Source organism: Capricornis sumatraensis, chromosome 14 (assembly GCF_032405125.1).
Source record: "Capricornis sumatraensis isolate serow.1 chromosome 14, serow.2, whole genome shotgun sequence".
NCBI classification, from domain to species: Eukaryota; Metazoa; Chordata; class Mammalia; order Artiodactyla; family Bovidae; genus Capricornis; species Capricornis sumatraensis.
In genome coordinates this window covers 19,938,876-19,957,839 of record NC_091082.1, presented here as the reverse complement: position 1 = coordinate 19,957,839, position 18,964 = coordinate 19,938,876, and the positions used below count along the sequence as shown (strand labels likewise).

General features: G+C 35.4%; 1 protein-coding gene across 2 annotated transcripts in view; it reads right to left on the bottom strand.

The window, feature by feature from the left end:
• The window catches only part of UCHL5 (ubiquitin C-terminal hydrolase L5), a 48,846-nt gene that overhangs the window by 11,965 nt on the left and 17,917 nt on the right, over nt 1-18,964 (bottom strand). For both annotated transcript variants that reach the window (XM_068985622.1, XM_068985623.1), the window contains exons 4-8: nt 11,375-11,500; nt 11,231-11,292; nt 11,014-11,144; nt 9,244-9,307; nt 5,150-5,252 (exon numbers count right to left, since the gene is read on the bottom strand). In XM_068985622.1, the coding sequence (XP_068841723.1) occupies nt 5,150-5,252; nt 9,244-9,307; nt 11,014-11,144; nt 11,231-11,292; nt 11,375-11,500 (486 nt within the window). The remainder of the gene's footprint in view (nt 1-5,149; nt 5,253-9,243; nt 9,308-11,013; nt 11,145-11,230; nt 11,293-11,374; nt 11,501-18,964) is intronic.

Genomic DNA, 18,964 nt, shown 5'->3' with positions numbered 1-18,964 from the left:
TTTGTTCCATTGATCTATATTTTTGTCTTTGTGCCAGTACCATACTGTCTTGATGACTGTGGCTTTGTAGTAGAGCCTGAAGTCAGGCAGGTTGATTCCTCCAGTTCCATTCTTCTTTCTCAAGATTGCTTTGGCTATTCGAGGTTTTTTGTATTTCCATACAAATTGTGAAATTATTTGTTCTAGCTCTGTGAAAAATACCATTGGTAGCTTGATAAGGATTGCATTGAATCTATAAATTGCTTTGAGTAGCATACTCATTTTCACTATATTGATTCTTCCGATCCATGAACATGGTATATTTCTCCATCTATTAGTGTCCTCTTTGATCTCTTTCACCAGTGTTTTACAGTTTTCTATATATAGGTCTTTATTTTCTTTAGGTATATTCCTAAGTATTTTATTCTTTTTGTTGCAATGGTGAATGGAATTGCTTTCTTAATTTCTCTATTTTCTCATTATTAGTGTATAGGAATGCAAGGGATTTCTGTGTCTTGACTTTTTATTCTGCAACTTTACTATATTCATTGATTAGCTCTAGTTATTTTCTGGTGGAGTCTTTAAGGTTTTCTATGTAGAGGATCATGTCATTGGCAAACAGTGAGAGTTTTACTTCTTCCTTTCCAATTTGGATTCCTTTTCTTTTTCTGCTCTGATTGCTGTGGCCAAATCTTCCAAAACTATGTTGAATAGCATTGGTGAGAGTGGGCACCCTTGTCTTGTTCCTGACTTTAGGGGAAATGCTTTCAATTTTTCACCATTGAGGATAATGTTTGCTTTGGGTTTGTCATATATAGCTTTTATTATGTTGAGGTATGTTCCTTCTATTCCTGCTTTCTGGAGAGTTTTTATCATAAATGGATGTTGAATTTTGTCAAAGGCTTTCTCTGCATCTATTGAGATAATCATATGGATTTTTTCAATTTGTTAATGTGGTGAATTACATTGATTGATTTGTGGATACTGAAGAATCCTTGCATCCCTGGGATAAAGCCCACTTGGTCATGGTGTATGATCTTTTTAATGTGTTGCTGGATTCTGATTGCTAGAATTTTGTTAAGGATTTTTGCATCTATGTTCATCAGTGATACTGGCCTGTAGTTTTCTTTCCTTGTGGCATTTTTGTCAGGTTTTGGTATTAGGGTGAGTTTGGAAGTTTACCTTCCTCTGCAATTTTCTGGAAGAGTTTGAATAGAATAGGTGTTAGCTCTTCTCTAAATTTTTGGTAGAATTCAGCTGTGAAGCCGTCTGGACCTGGGCTTTTGTTTGCTGGAAGATTTCTGATTACAATTTCAATTTCCGTGCTTGTGATGGGTCTGTTAAGATTTTCTATTTCTTCCTGGTTCAGTTTTGGAAAGTTGTACTTTTCTAAGAATTTGTCCATTTCTTCCATGTTGTCCATTTTTTGGCATATAATTGCTGATAGTAGTCTCTTATGATCCTTTGTATTTCTGTGTTGTCTGTTGTGATCTCTCCATTTTCATTTCTAATTTTATTGATTTGATTTTTCTCTCTTTGTTTCTTGATGAGTCTGGCTAATGGTTTGTCAATTTTATTTATCCTTTCAAAGAACCAGCTTTTGGCTTTTTTGATTTTTGCTATGGTCTCTCTTTCTTTGGCATTTATTTCTGCCCTAATTTTTAAGGTTTCTTTCCTTCTACTAACCCCTTTCCTTCTACTAACCCTGGGGTTCTTAAGTTCTTCCTTTTCTAGTTGCTTTAGGTGTGGAGTTAGGTTATTTATTTGACTTTTTTCTTGTTTCTTGAGGTATGCCTGTATCGCTATGAACTTTCCCCTTAGCACTGCTTTTCCAGTGTCCCACAGGTTTTGGGTTTTTGTGTTTTCATTTTCATTCGTTTCTATGCATATTTTGATTTCTTTTTTGATTTCTTCTGTGATTTGTTGGTTATTCAGCAGCGTGTTGTTCAGCCTCCATATGTTGGAATTTTTAATAGTTTTTCTCCTGTAATTGAGATCTAATCTTACTGCATTGTGGTCAGAAAAGATGCTTGGAATGATTTCAATTTTTTTTAATATACCAAGGCTAGATTTATGGCCCAGGATGTGATCTATCCTGGAGAAGGTTCCGTGTGCGCTTGAGAAAAAAGTGAAATTCATTGTTTTGGGGTGAAATGTCCTATAGATATCAATTAGGCCTAACCGTTCTATTGTGCCGTTTAAAGTTTGTGTTTCCTTGTTAATTTTCTGTTTAGTTGATCTATCCATAGGTGTGAGTGGGGTATTAAAATCTCCCACTATTATTGTGTTATTGTTAATTTCCCCTTTCATACTTGTTAGCGTTTGTCTTACATATTGCACTGCTCCTATGTTAGGTGCATATATAATTGTTATATCTTCTTGGATTGATCCTTTGATCATTATGTAGTGTCCTTCTTTGTCTCTTTTCACAGCCTTTGTTTTAAAGTCTATTTTATCTGATATGAATATTGCTACTCCTGCTTTCTTTTGGTCTCTGTTTGCATGGAAAATCTTTTTCCAGCCCTTCACTTTCAGTCTCTATGTGTCCACTGTTTTGAGGTGGATCTCTTGTAGACAACATATATAGGGGTCTTGTTTTTTTATCCAGTCAGCCAGTCTTTGTCTTTTGATATGGGCATTCAACCCATTTACGTTTAAGGTGATTATTGCTAAGTATGATCCCGTTGCCATTTACTTTATTGTTTTGGGTTCGAGTTTATACACCCTTTTTGTGTTTCCTGTCTAGAGAATATCCTTTAGCATTTGTTGGAGAGCTGGTTTGGTGGTGCTGAATTCTCTCAGCTTTTGCTTGTCTGTAGGGCTTTTGATTTCTCCTTCATATATGAATGAGATCCTTGCTGGGTACAGTAATCTGGGCTGTAGGTTATTTTCTTTCATCACTTTAAGTATGTCTTGCCATTCCCTCCTGGCTTGAAGAGTTTTTATTGAAAGATCAGCTGTTATCCTTATGGGAATCCCCTTGTGTGTTATTTGTTGTTTTTCCCTTGCTGCTTTTAACATTTGTTCTTTGTGTTTGATCTTTGTTAATTTGATTAATATGTGTCTTGCGGTGTTTCACCTTGGGTTTAGCCTGTTTGGGACTCTCTGCGTTTCTTGGACTTGGGTGATTATTTCCTTCCCCATTTTAGGGAAGTTTTCTATCTCCTCAAGTATTTTTTCATGGTCTTTCTTTTTGTCTTCTTCTTCTGGGACTCCTATGATTCGAATATTGGGGCGTTTAACACTGTCATGGAGGTCTCTGAGATTGTCCTCATTTCTTGTAATTCGTTTTTCTTTTTTCCTCTCTGATTCATTTATTTCTACCATTCTATCTTCTACTTCACTAATCCTATCTTCTGCCTCCATTATTCTACTATTTGTTGCCTCCAGAGTGTTTTTGATCTCATTTATTGCATTATTCATTATATATTGACTTTTTTATTTCTTCTAGGTCCTTGTTAAACCTTTCTTGCATCTTCTCAATCCCTGTCTCCAGGCCATTTATCTGTGATTCCATTTTGATTTCAAGATTTTGGATCATTTTCACTATCATTATTCAGAATTCTTTATCAGGTAGATTCTTTATCTCTTCCTCTTCTGTTTGGTTTGGTGGGCATTTATCCTGTTCCTTTACCTGCTGGGTATTCCTCTGTCTCTTCATCTTGTTTATATTGCTGAGTTTGGGGTGTCCTTTCTGTATTCTGGCAGTTTGTGGAGTTCTCTTTATTGTGGAGTTTCCTCGCTGTGGTTGGGGTTGTACAGGTGGCTTGTCAAGGTTTCTTGGTTAGGGAAGCTTGTGTCGGTGTTCTGGTGGGTGGAGCTGGATTTCTTCTCTCTGGAGTGCAATGAAGTGTCAAGTAATGAGTTATGAGATGTCAGTGGTTTTGGAGTAACTTTGGGCAGCCTGTATATTGGAGCTCAGGGCTGTGTTCTTGTGTTGCTGGAGAATTTGCATGGTATGTCTTGCTCTGGAACTTGCTGGCCCTTGGTTGGTGCTTGGTTTCAGTGTAGGTACAGAGGCATTTGATAAGCTCCTGTCAATTAATGTTTCCAAGAGTCAGGAGTTCTCTGGTGTTCTCAGGGTTTTGACTTAAGCCTCCTGCTTCTGGTTTTCAGTCTTATTTTTACAGTAGTCTCAAGACTTCTCCTTCTATACAGCACCGTTGATAAAACATCTCCTTTCGAAGACAATGGGCTGATTTTCTGTGTTCCTGACGTCTTCTGCCAGCATTCAGAAGTTGTTTTGTGGAATTTACTCAGAGTTTAAATGTTATTTTCATGAATTTGTGGGGGAGAAAGTGGTCTCCCCGTCCTATTCCTCTGCCATCTTAGGACCACCCCCCCATTTTGCAATTTTGATCTTAATATTGGTGATGGAATATCAGCTTAGTAACTATAATATTAAAGGATGAAAGAAATACTTATTTAGAGCCTATAAGTAAGTATAAGAAAGAAATAGTATTTCCTCACATTTTTGTGTTCTACAATATGTATGAATTTTTAACTAAAAACCATCCATTGTATAATGTACTGAATTGTTACAATCTTCTGTTAGCTATAGAATAAATGTGCTTAAACATACTCAGGAAAATGTGATCAAAGAAATGTAAACGGAAGTCTTTGTCTATTACTAATTCTCTTTGCCAATCATATTTACTAGAAAGATAATCATTGTAAGGAATAATAAAGATTACATGTGACTCTAATGTGTCCAATTAATTCTGTAACAAATATATTCTAACTTGCTTATATAATAAAATTACAGTAAACAGTTAATTGTGAACACTTATTTAGTACATACTATTTGCCCGTCACTTTTTTGAAGTGGTTTGTGTGTGTGTGTGTGTGTGTGTATATATATATATATATATATATATATGTATACCTCAGTTATTTTTCACAACAACATTTAAGGTAAAGACTATTATTTTCACTTTACATGAAGAAACTGAGGCACGAAGAAATACATTCAAAATCATACTTTCACTAAGTGGCAAAGGCAGGAGCTGAATCTAGGAAGCCTGACTCCAGGGTGCATTATCTTAACCACCACTCAGGATACTTGATTAAATCTATATTTTAGAAAAAGAAAGGAAGGAAGGAAAGAAAAGAAAATAGTTTCCCTGAGAGAATAACTAGAACTCTGTACATAAAACACATGGCTACAAACCTCAGCAAGTTGTCTTTGTAACTCTGCTATCTTCTGTTCATATATCATTTTTCTGTCAGACACAATAGCCATTAAGTTAAATCGAATTTCACCTTCACTGTACCTAAGAAAAAATGACAGTTTATAATGTAATAAAGAAACGTAACACTGTTATAACTAAGATAACCTATTTTGATTACTCCCTTATTTTCTGGGGTAAACACAAATCTACCAATCAGCTAACCATAAAAACTGGTATTTTAAGAAAACCTTCGTAAAGAGCAGACATTACAACCAATATTACAAAAATACAATCATAAGAGAATACTATGAAAAATGATATGCCAACAAATGGATAAATTCCTAGAAACAACCTTCTAAGACTGAATCAGGAAGAAACAGAAAATCTGAATAGACTGATTACTAGTCATATAATTGAATGAGTAGTGTTTCCCTGGTGGCTCAGTGGTAAAGAATATGCCTGCCAATGCAGGAGACGTGGGTTTGATACCTGGGTTGGGAAATCCCCTGGAGAAGGAAATGACAACCCACTCTAATTTTCTTGCTTGAAAAATCGCATGGACAGAAGATCCTGGCAGGCTACATGGGATTGCAACAGAGTCAGACATGACTTAAAGACTAAACAACAAACAATAACAATAGTTCAATCAGTAATGCAAAAAAAAAAAAAAAAATCCCAACACACAAAATCCAAGACCAGATGACTTCACAGGGGAATTTTAACCAACATTTAAAGAACAGCTAATATTAATATTTATATTTCTCAAACTATTCTTAAAAAAATTAAGAGGATGGAATACTTCCAAACTCATTCTGAGTATGGCATTACCCTGATACAAAAATCAGAGACACTTCAGATAAAGAAAATTACAAGCCAATATCCCTGGTGAACACATATAGAAAAACTCTCAATAAAATATTAGTAAACTGAATTCAACAATACATTAAAAAGATCAAGTGGGATTTATTCTAGGGATGTAAAGATGGTTCAACATACACAAATCAATCAATGTGATAACTGCATCAACAAAACAAAGGGGAGAAATCACATGATCATCTCAATAGAGGCAGAAAAACTATTTGACAAAATTCAATATCCACTCATGATTAAAAACTCTTTAACAAAGATATAGACAGAACATATCTCAACACAGTAAGGGCCAAGCTTACTGCTAACATCATACTCAATGGTGCAAAGCTAAAAAGCTTTTCCTCTAAGATCAGGAACAAGACACGGATGCCTACTCTCACCACTTTTATTCAATACAGTATTAGAAGTCCTAGCCACAGCAACCATACAATAAAAAGAAATAAAAGGCATCCAAATTGGAAAGAAGCAAAACTCACTATCTGCCGATGACATGAAACTAAATACAAAATGCCCTAAAAACTCTATCAGAAAACTATTAGAGCTGTCTGAGCCACCAGGGAATCCCAATAGTTTTAACAGCTAATAAAAACTACTGCATTTCTATACACTAATAACGAACTATCAGAAAAACAAGCCAAGAAAAAAATTCCATGTACAATTACTTCAAAAAGAATAAAATACCTAGGAATAAAGTTAAATACAGTTAACCATATCTACAGGGTGAAAACACACTGAATAACTTAATTTATCAGCAGAAACCATGGAGACCAGAAGGAGTGGCATAATATTTCTCAAATGCTGAAAGAAAAGACTATGAACTGGAGATAAAGTAAACTTCAGAGGAAAGAAAATTACTAGAGCAGGACAGCACTGTGTAATGGTAAAAATGTCAATCCACCACAATGAAATAGTGATCATAAGTGTTCATGCACAAAACAACAGACCTGCAAAAATATATAAAGCTTTAAAAACTGATAAAACCAAAATTAGAAACAGGCAAATTCAAAACTGTCTCTATTTGCAAATGACCTAATAATCTATGTAGAAAATGCCAAGGAATTAACAAAAAGCTTCTAAAGCTGGTGGATGAGTTCAGCAAGGTTGAAGGATACAAGACAAAGAAAGAAAAAAAATTAAACTTTATTTCTATACACTAACAATGATCACATGGAAATTAAAAATTAAAATATAGTATCATTCATTATCAGTCAAAAGAACATGATCTACTTGGGGTATAAATCTGAAAAATATGTATGGAATTAGTATGCTAAAAACCACAAAATGCTGATGAAAGAAATTAAAGATCCAAGTAAATGGACGGTCATATCATGCTCATGGATTGGAAGACTCAGCTGAGTTAAAAAAAAATACCAATTCTCCTAAAATTGATGTTTGACACAATTCCTATCAATAGCCCAACAAGAACTTTTGTAGATACAAAATTACACTATAATTTACATGGAGAGCAAAATAACTATAACAGTTAAAACAACTTTAAAGAAAAAGAATAAAGTTCAAGACTTATAATAAAGCTACAGCAATCAAGACTGTGAGGTACTTGCAGAGAGGAGAAAAACAAATCAGTGGAACAGAAGAGTGAACCCAGAAACAGACCCACACAAATGTGCCCAACTGGATTTTTTTTTTTTTACAAGGGTGCAGGAGCAGTTCAGTAAAGGATAGCCTTTTTTAACAAATGGTGCTAAACCAATTGAAAATATGAAGCAAAAAAATGAACCTTGACCTAACTTGACATCAAACAAAAATTAACTCAAAATACATCACAGACTCGTACATAAAATATTATCCTATAAACCCTTAAGGAGAAAAAGGGGAAAATCTTTGGGACCTAGGTCTAGACAAAGATTTCTTAGGTTGGACAACAAAAATACAAATTCATAGTGGGAAAAATTGACAAACTGGACTTGGCTGGAATGGAGAGCTTTTGCTCTGTGAAAGACCACAGTGGAAGGATGAGTCGATGGGACCGGGAGAGTCTGTTTTCACCCAAGTGTCTGAGGAAGGACTGGTGATATCAAGAGTATATAAAGAACCTCAAGGCTCAACAGTCAGAAAACAAACAATTCAATTACAAAATAAACAAAAGGTGTGATCTTCAACATTAGTCATTAGGGAAATGCAGATTAAAACCACAATGAAATATCACTACCCACCTATTAACATGGCTAAGATAAAAAATTTTCACAAAACCAAATCCTAGCTAGTTTGTGGAGAAACTGGATCACTTATACTATACATTTCCACTTATAGGTGGAAATGTTAAATAAAATAGTACAGCCACTCTGGAAGAGTTTGTCAATTTCTTTAAAAAAAAATTAAACATGCATTTACCATACAGCTAGGTATTATCTCAGAGAAACAAAAATTTATGTTCACATAAAAATATGTACACAAATGTTTACTGCAGCTTTATTCATAATAGCAAAAACCAGAAAATAATCCAGATGTCCTTTAATAAGTGAATGGGCAAAAAAATAAAAATAAAACAAAGACTATCCATACCATGGACTACTACTCTTCTATAGAAAAGAAGGTACTATTGACAATACTAAATATCCTGGATGAATCTCCAAAGAATTACACTGGGTGAAAAAAGTCAATTCAAAAAGGTCACATATTTTATTATTTCATTTATGTAATACTCCTAAAGTGACAAAAATTATAGAACTAGGGATTAAGGATAGGGGTGGCAGAGCAGGGGTGTAGTGGCTGTAGCTATAAAAGGGCATCATGAAGAACCACTGCAGTGATGGAATTATCCTGCATCTTGACTATATCAGCCAGCGTCAGTATCTGCCTGTGACATTGTACCACAGTTTTACAAGATGTTCCTCCCGAAGGGTAGAGGGTACACAGGATCTCTCTGAATTATTTGTATAACTTAATGTCAATCTATAATTATCTCAACAAAAAAATTAATTTCATAAAAAAGACAAACAGTCCTGAAGCAATAAATGTCACAAAATAACTGTATAAAGTATCTACCTAAACAGAGACGCGCATATTTAGCTCCTATAAAGACAAGATAACTTATTATTATGTAGAATTTAGAGATTTTTCTGTATGATTTCCTGAACATATTAATCCAATCCAAAGAAAAAGTTCGGTAAGTATTGCTAAAACAACAATTAAAAAAAAGGCTTAAAGAAATCTTTAAAAATGAGGACGTTCGTTATGCCGAAGAGATAAGATGAGCATTTACTTTTGTATCCTTTTTTCTATGACTGGCCTCACTGCACTGATCCAGTCATCTTGATTGCATGCACCTAGGAAGAAATGCAAAAGCATTTATATCAGATTTGACATCAATATTATTTCAAAAGTTTATTCAAAGTCTCTTTTTTTTAATATTTTGGCAAACTCATTATAGTAAAAAGCTTTTTAGCATAACTGTGTTAAGCTTCAACCCTTCCTTTCTCAGGAATGATTAGAGGGAAATGATGTTATCATAATTTGCATTGTCACATTGTGTCACTTAGAGGTGCTAGACAAATGTTTGAGAAAGTAATGAATTAGGGAATTATTTCATTAAAATTCTTGTCTCTGTGAGATAAGGATGACTGCCTTTCATTTTACAGATGATGAAACTGAGGGCTAAGAAAAGCCCACTCACGTTAGTGACAAAATAGGGATTCAATCCTTATCTGACTACCCACCATCAGAACTATAGAAAAAAAAAAAAAAAACCTAAAATCCACACACAATGCAAAACTGATTTTACCCAGTTGTTTTAATCCTCCCTTTTGACCTATATTTTAGCATAGCCACCAGCTGTGTAGCAAAACTGGCCGTTCTGTTTTATAGTTTACATCCTTTATAGCTGATGGATCCAATGAATAGAGAATGGGTGGCCAGACAGATGCCAAGAGAAAAAATGCAGAGATCAGATCAACCCCCAACCAGAGAAAATCAACTTCTACATAATTAAAAGAACATTCTATTAATTTTCTTTAAGAAACATAGAAAAATAAATATTTTTAAACATGTAAATCTGCATGAGATGAACTATTGGTTCCAGGCATGGGTGTAGGCAGTTAAGAATAGAATAAGCAAAGTAAAACTGCAAATGTTTTTTTTTCATTCTGGAAGTATAAAGTTTTGCGAACAGCAAATAACATTAGATTTCATAAAAACAGGTTTCACTGAACTTAAACCGAACTTTAAAAAGAGACAAAGAAAACTTAACAAGGTAAAATATGGAGTTAAACTTGTGGGTCTGTTAGTTCATTACTAGATCAGAACCACCTCAGCCTCACTCAATAACCATTTATCACGAGCTCAAGGCTGGAGTTAGGGTGGGATCAGGGCAAATCCACCCTTTGGCACAAAGGACAGCACGGTACTGCACTATTTAAATAGAAGCTTTGAAGAAAAACATTTCTATAGACTGTTGAACACTGAATTACAGAGATTCTTAAAGATCTAAATCCAAGGGAAAATATTTTAACACAGATGACAGGGACGGGATTGTATTTCTTATCAATGACAAGTTAAGTTCACTGAAAGAAGTAGTTTTTATTTTATTTTTATTTATTTTTTAATTTTTATTTTTATTTTATTTTACTTTACAATACTGTATTGGTTTTCCCATGCATTGACATGAATCCACCACGGGTGTACATGTGTTCCCAAACATGAACCCCCCTCCCACCTCCCTCCCCATAACATCTCTCTGGGTCATCACCGTGCACCAGAGAAGTAGTTTTTAAAAGTTAACTGAAAAATCAAAAATAAATTGTGTAATCTCGGGACTAAAAACACTTTTCTCATAGGAAAAAATTAAAGGTCCCAATGAAACTACAGTAGTCAACATGTCCTCACTGCCTGTTACTTAGTTTCATAAAGACTGAAGAGCTTAAGGACATCACCTCCTGTTTCAAAACCTACACAGCACTGGCAGTGAAATGAAGGTGAACATCCAATCCTTCTTTCTTCATCAAAATTGAAATGCCAGGAATAGGAACTACATTACCTAAGTCAATCGGTCCTTCTCTTAATCCATCTAGTTCATACAGTCTCCCATTAACAGGAACATAACTGACAAAGTGAAAAGCATCTTCTTCTTTTGCTGCTGTCTTAGCGTCAAACTCAAACATTTGCTGTCTACAGGGAACAGAAAAACCGTGAGAAACAAATCGGCAAAGATAAGCCAGCAAATATTGTACTCATTTAATATAAAGTCTCTGTACCTGGCAAAACTGTTGTGCACTTGTCGGATGACATCTGAATTACTCAGCGCCAAACCTTTCATCTGAAATAAGTTTTAAAAGTAGCCTATTAAAATAAGAACCATCACAAACAGGATATTTTAGGAATAATAAGATTGTACTTACAGCTGCATCAAAACTTTGTGAAAATTCTTTAAACTCTGATAATGTCTCTCCTAAATGGACATCTTGATGAGTACAGTTCAATAACACACTTACTATGGCTTGAGTAGCACAAGCATTATTAATTACCTATAAAATATAAAAGGAAAAATATTATCAATGTGTTTTAAAAAAAACTCAGCTTTCAACTGGTGACACTGACCCCTAAAATATGAAAAAAAATAATAGCTTCCAAATTTTACTTAATATAGTATTAGCATAAACATAATAAACATGATTAATCTCCATTTTTAATCTATTTGCAGGAATTTTATGCAGTTCTGGAGCTGAATCAAATAAATTAAATGAATTCATAATATCAGTGAAGACTAATCTAGTTAGAGTAACGAAACCAGTATTTCCTGGTCTAAAATATACCTGATAAAACCCAAACAGCCTATGCTTCCCTCCTATTCACTTCCTAATAAGCATGTTTCTACCTTCAAATATTCAATCCAAATTTCAGAATCCAGTGCAAACTCTAACTTACCTGTGTAATTGTTAGAGAAATTATGCAACAATCTATATTAGTTTCTTCCCTCATTTGAATTCCTAAAAACGACAGCATATACGGCAGTATACTGTCCACATATTTTTCAATGCAATCTTTACAGCCCTAATCTCTAGCTATTAACTGTTTATTTAACAAATTGTGAGGACCTTACATTCTACTGAGAGAAGAAAACATTTAGATAGCACTTACGTGCAAGTACTGTTCTAGGCTTCTTTTAATCCTGTCAATCAACAACTTAAGAAGAAGGAGTAATATTATTATCCTCATTTTACATTTGTGGAAGCTGAGGAACAAAAAGGTTAAGTAACTTGCCCTGAGGGCACAGAGCTAAGAGGCAGGTGATCTGGTGTGAAAAATCAGTCTACTTAGCCCACACTGGAGGCTGGCTCCACACACACTTGTGGTCTCTCCAGCAAGATTATGACCTACTCATGGACAAGGGCCTCTGCCACACTCCCTACAGCATCTACTCAGGGCTGAGATTACAGAGCTGGAAAGAGCCTCAGACCATCATTGCAAATGCCAGCTAGATTCACTGTGAAGTTAAACCTGATAGATTACTTTTAAAAATACAATTTATTCCTACTGCTGTATTTCATTACAACACTGTAATTAAAAACCATTTTCCAAAAACGTTAATTCGTTTATGATCTGACAATTTGGTAAATTATTTCTATTTTGCCTGATTTCAAAATAAAATCCTTTAATCATCTTCCTTTATTAACTCTTACACTCCTACACTTTTTTTGTGGTCAGAGACTTGAAATCTTATAAACATCCATGAGTTCTTACACTTTTGACTGTAGTATGTTTAAGAAATTCCTTGATAAGCCTGCTTTTTCCATTTCTCCATTTCCAAGAGACCACTCTCTTACTCCCAACTTTCAAACAGTAATAACACCACACTCTTGGAATTCCCCTTACAGTATTTTGTACTCAAAACTATCTTATGGTTGACGATTAGAGAAAAGTAACAATAGATCTAGAATCCAATTAACATTGCCACTGACTTCTTTTAATATGTATTCTGATCTGAATCACAGTTCTTTAGTAAATTTGGATGAAAATTTGTAATGATTAAAGGAGACATCATAAAGGTCATTAACTAAAACAAGACTTAGGGCTCTCTTATCTTGGGCCAAAATTATCTGGGGTTGGGTTGGTAGGAGTGAAGTCAACAGAAGTTAAAATTTATACTCATTCACACATTCTTTCAAAATGATGACACATTAAAGACATACTCTATACCTAATGCTACACTAGGCACTGAGGCTACGGCGGAAAATACTAACAAACACTCCCATCATCTAAGAACTTCAAATCTGTAATCTATCACTTCAGAAATTTTTTTAAAGGATTAGTAAAGAACTCTATGCAAAATCATCAAACTGTATACACTAAATATGCAGTTTTTTTGTATATCAGTTATATTTCAATAAAGTTGGGTTAAACAAAAAAAGAGAGAAAGAAAATCATGTGGTTACTGATACTCCTCTTCTGGAGTTAATAAGGACTAAACAGTGTCCATGATTTATTACCAGCCTGTTTTGTGTTTGTGTGAAGAACAGTCATTATGTGTGTGCATGGGTATAAATATAGCTCTTCAGGTTTTTAAATGAGTTTAGTGCCACCAAGTGGTAAGGCTATAAACAGCACATGAGTCTTACTCTTGGGAGAGATCTTCCAAGACCCCCAGGGGATGCGTCAAACATGCACAGTACCAACCCTGAAAAACAGAATGTTCTTTCCTATGCTAATGGGCTGGTAGCATCCACTAGGGGCAAAGGGATGCGTCACACCCCATGAGGGATGGAGGACAGCATGAGATTTCGTCACACTATTCAGAACAGCACACAGTTTAAAACTCACGGTTTACTTCTGAAATTTTCCATTTAATATTTTCAGCTAGAGCTGACTGAAACCATGGGAAGTAAAACAGCAGACAAGGGGGGGGGGGATACTGCACAGAAGTAGCAAAAAACTCTTTTTCAGACACTAAAAAGTGCACAGCCATTCAGTTGTTCAAATATTTACTGAAACATCCACTGGGGGCCAGACACAGTGATAAATGCTGAACACACAGTGAGCGTAAGAGATGCGGTCCTTGTCCTCATGAAACATGTAAAAATCACCTTATATACATCCTTTTGGAAGAACTTAAACTTATTTCAGAAAATAATTTCTGCAGTATAAATTATGTATACAGTCCCCAACTGCTTAAATCTTTAACTAGTCCTGAGTGTTCTACTAAAAGCATTCTGACTTGTAACACACTTAAATAAAGCAGTAGAGTTTAACAACAGAAGGAAGGCTAGACCAGGAGGTCACAAGAAGGGTTGCCCCAGAACCTTAGGAATTTGGTCTGAATTCCTTGAAGAGGCCATATATTCTCTAATTCATCTGAGCTCTTCCACTCTCTACCTCTTACACAAAATCCAATTCACACATTCATGCTGCCAACCTGATCCTGCAGCTACCTGACTTCACAACACAGAGGCTAGAGAACAACTTCTTATCCTGGTGTACAGAAAAGAACATGGCAAATGCCTAGAGAAATACATCTAAAACTGCTTGAAGTACTGCATTATAAATTATAGTCAATCTTCACTGAATCATAGCTGTAGGATAAATTAATAATGTTTTAATATTTATTAACAGACTTTATTTTCTTGGGCTCCAAAATTACTGCTCCAAAATTACGGATGGTAACTGCAGCCATGAAATTAAATGAGGCTTATTCCTTGGAAAAAAAGCTATGACGAACCTAGACAGTGCATTAAAAAGCAGAGACAGGACTTCCAGTTCAAGATGGTGGTGTAGAAGAACACATACTCATCTCCTCCTGCAAGAGTACCAAAATCACAACTAGCTGTTGAGCAGCCATAGACAGGAGGTCACTGGGATCTACCAAAGAGACACCCCATGTCCAAAGACAAAGAAGCTGCAGAAAGACAGCAGGAGGGGCACAATCATAATAAAATCAAATCCCATTTCCAAAAAGTGGGTGACCCACAAAATAATACTAAAGAAGTTCTCCCACTGTTGTGAAGGTTCTGAATCCCACATCAGGCTTCCCAGTCTAGGAATCTGACAAAGGAACTGGGAATCCCCAGAGAATCTGACCTTGAAGGCCAGTAGGACTTGATTACAAGATTTTCACAGGCTAGGGGAAACAGAGACTCCAGTCTTGGAGGGCACAAACAAAACCTTGTGTGCACGAAGACTCAGAGGAAAGGAGCAGTGACTCCACAGGATACTGAACCAAAACTACCTGCTAGTGTTGAAGGGTCTCCTGTGGAGGTGTGGGTTGGCAGGGGCTCACCACAGGGATGGGAGTACTGGCAGCAGCAGTCTGGGAAGGTCCCCTTTGGCATAAACCCTCTTGGAGGTCACCATTAACCAGACCATAAGCCTGCAGACCAGAGGGCTGGGTCGCCTTAGGCCAAAAAAACTACCAGGGAGGGAATCTACTTGGATTAAAGCTTATTGAGAGCAAGGCCCTGCCCACCAGAGCGAGAGCCAGTTTTTCCTACCACCAGTTTTAAGAGAGCACTGAAAGCACAGTAGAACCTAGAGAACAGAGAAGGGAATTCATTCTAGGAAGAAAAAAGGGTACAAAAAGGAACAAATTAAGATGAGATCTTTGAAACAGTAAGTATATTGGTCTGCCTGTATTAGTATGCTTGTAGACAAGAGTATGGGGTCATTAGTCATCTACTAAATCAGTATTGATAAGCAATTAGGAGCTTACCCTAGGAGTAAGATATTTTAAATAGGAAATAGCAGTAAAAACAGTGATTCAGAAAGGTTTGGTTTAATACGACTTACAGGAAGGATTGAAAATGGCTAAAAACAAACAAGATCCACTGGGTTGCTACCCTAATGCTGCTGCTACTGCTGCTGCTGCTGCTGCTGCTAAGTCGCTTCAGTCGTGTCCGACTCTGTGCAACACCATAGACAGCAGCCCACCAGGCTCCTCTGTCCACAAGGTTCTCCATGCAAGAATACTGGAGTGGGTTGCCATTTCCTTCTCCAACCCTAAAGTTCATGGTTGTTTAGTCACTAAGCCATCTCTGACTCTTTTGCAGCCCCATGGACTGTAGCCTGCCAACCTCCTCTGTCCATGGGATTTCCCAGGTAAAAATACTGGAGTGGGTTGCCATTTTCTTCTCCAGGCAATCTTCCTGACCCAGAGATCAAACGTATGTCTCCGGCATTGGCGGGCAGATTTTATACCACTAAGACACCAGGGAAGCCCCACCTTAATGCTAGTATGAAATAATAAAGGGCAATAGGTTAATGGAGCAAACAAAACCAGGATCACCCAAATATGCAAGTCAGAACTCACGGTGTCAGGTATACAACTAAAAATAAGATTAAAACAAAATAAGGGGATACGAATAACAATCATACAAAACAATTTTGTAAACTTAAAAATGGAGAAATTTAAAAAAGAATCTTACCAGAACTAAGTCAAGAAAAAATAAGTAGCCCAAATAAGTCTTTTAACTAGCACATGGCTACAGTAGTTAAAAATACATTCACAAAGAAAATACCAGGCACAGATGATTTCATAGGCCAATTCTATCAAAATTTGAAGAAACAGACCATTTAAATTTTATACAAATTCTTCAGGACAATTACAAAAAAGAAGAAATTTCAACCCAATTCATGAAATAAGCACAGCTCTAATACTAAAACTAGCCAAAGTCATTACAAGAAAGGAAAATTAAGGCCCATTTCATTCAAAAATATAGATGCTTGAAAAAACCTCTAAACAAATATTGAATTAAATTCAACAGTGCATAAAAAGAGAACATATCACGACCAACTGGGCTTATCTTAGATATGAAAGAATGATTTAATATTAGAAAAATTTATAAACGTAACTAATCATATTAACCTATTAAGAGGGAAAATAAAAACGATCATGTTAATAGATGCAGAAAAGCATTTGAAAAAACTTAGTCCTTCCATAATAAAGACACTTACTAAATTATTAAAAGAATGTCCTTACCCAAAAAAGAATATTAAAGGAAAAAAAATCTGAAATGGGAAATGGTAAAAGCATTCCCTCTAAAATCACGATGATTTTATTGGACGTTTAAACCAGGCAATAAGATGGGAAAAATAAACTAGAGACACAGGGATTCAAAATAAGGAAATAAAACTGGTATTATAGGATATAGTAATTTAGATAGAAACACTTCTCTCAAACCAACAAATAACAAACATAACAGAGTTGAGGAAGATGGCTAAACATTAAGACATAAAAATTAATTATTTTATACTAGCAGCAAACATCTAGAAAATGCAATTGAAGAAAAGATGATTTATAACAGATATTAAGGAATTAAAATAACTCTAACAAAAACGTAAAAGACCTTTATCAAGGTCTTTTATGCAACATATTAAAGATAATAAAAGCTTAAAAGCACATCTAAAAGTAAATAAATAAATAAAAGGTCTAAATAGAGAAACATATTATGTTTGTGACTTAATATCATGAAGATATAAATTCTCCCCAAGTTGATATATATATATTCAATGTTATTTGAGTCAAAATTCCAATATAAGTTTTCTTACAGTTTGATAAGATGATTGAAATTTATATGAAGAGCACAGGGTCAAGAATAGGAAGGATATTTCCAAAAAAGAGCAGGTAGGGGAGACATGACCTATTAGATACAAGAACTTATAAAGAAGTGAAAAGAATTAAGTCAGGGTGGTATTGGCAGAGACAAAGTGATCAGTACAACTCAGGAAACACACACACACGTATGGAACACATATACAACAGGGGTGGCATGTCAGATAAGGAAATATGGATGTTCAAAAAAAGGGTGATCCAGGTGGGAAAAAGGTAAAATTGAAACCCTACCTCACATGATATACCAAAATCCAATTCCTGATGAATTATGGACATAGATATCAAAAATTAAAACTTAAATGCATAGGTAAATATCTTTCATAACTTCAGATAGATAACAATTTATTAAACAAGATACAAAAGGCACAGGCTCTAAAATACAAATTTCCATTATCAAAAAACACCCATAAAAAGTAAAACAATAAAGTACCAATTTGGAGAAGCAGTATCATGAATATATAAACAATGCCTATAAATAAAAAAGAAAAGTACATTAATCCTACAGAAAAGTAGTTTCTTTCACAGAAGAAACACATCTGCCACTAGGCATCAAGACCCTTTCAACAAGATTAGTGACCAGGGAGATGTAAACTCAGGCCACGAAGAAGAACCATTTTAGAATGAGCTGGCTGGCAAAAATCAAAGAGGTCTAACAATAACCGCATACTGGAGTACGTGGCTACACAGTAATTGCTAGTACAGATATTGCTAGTACAGGTATAAGCTAGAGCCTCTACTTCAGAAAGCACTTTGATATTTCCTCCTTAAGTTATACATTTACCTATCAGATGAAGTAGTATGGTACTTCTGGTTACACATCAGGAGATAAAATAGATGTACAAAAATAAGCAGAGCTGCACAGTTCAGAGTGATGCAAATGAAAACTAAAACACTAATTTATGAAAAGAAAACAATTATTTAAGCTTCCCAGGTGGCTCAGTGGTAAAGAGTCTCCTTGCCAATGCAGGAGCCACAGGTTCCATCCCTGGATCAGAAGATCCCCTGGAGGAGGAAATGTCCACCCACTCCAGTATTCTTCTCTGGGAAATCCCATGGACAGAGGAGCCTGGTGGGCTACACAGTCCATGGGGTCACAAAAGAGTCGGACAGGACTTAGTGACTAAACAACAGCACACAACTGCTTATTTTTCATGCATGTTCATGCAATCACTATTGTACACCATGCAAAATAAGTTGGATAAACCTTAATATAAAATTAACCTAAAAAAGTCAGTCCCCCGTAACTATTAATAAATACACAGAACATGATACCTTTTATAAAGTTAAAATTTTATACATACGCAGCCATTTCAGGATTAGAAAAACTACAGAAAGTAGAAAGCAAGGAAATGAGATACAGAATTCAACATGCAGGTTACTCAGATGAAGG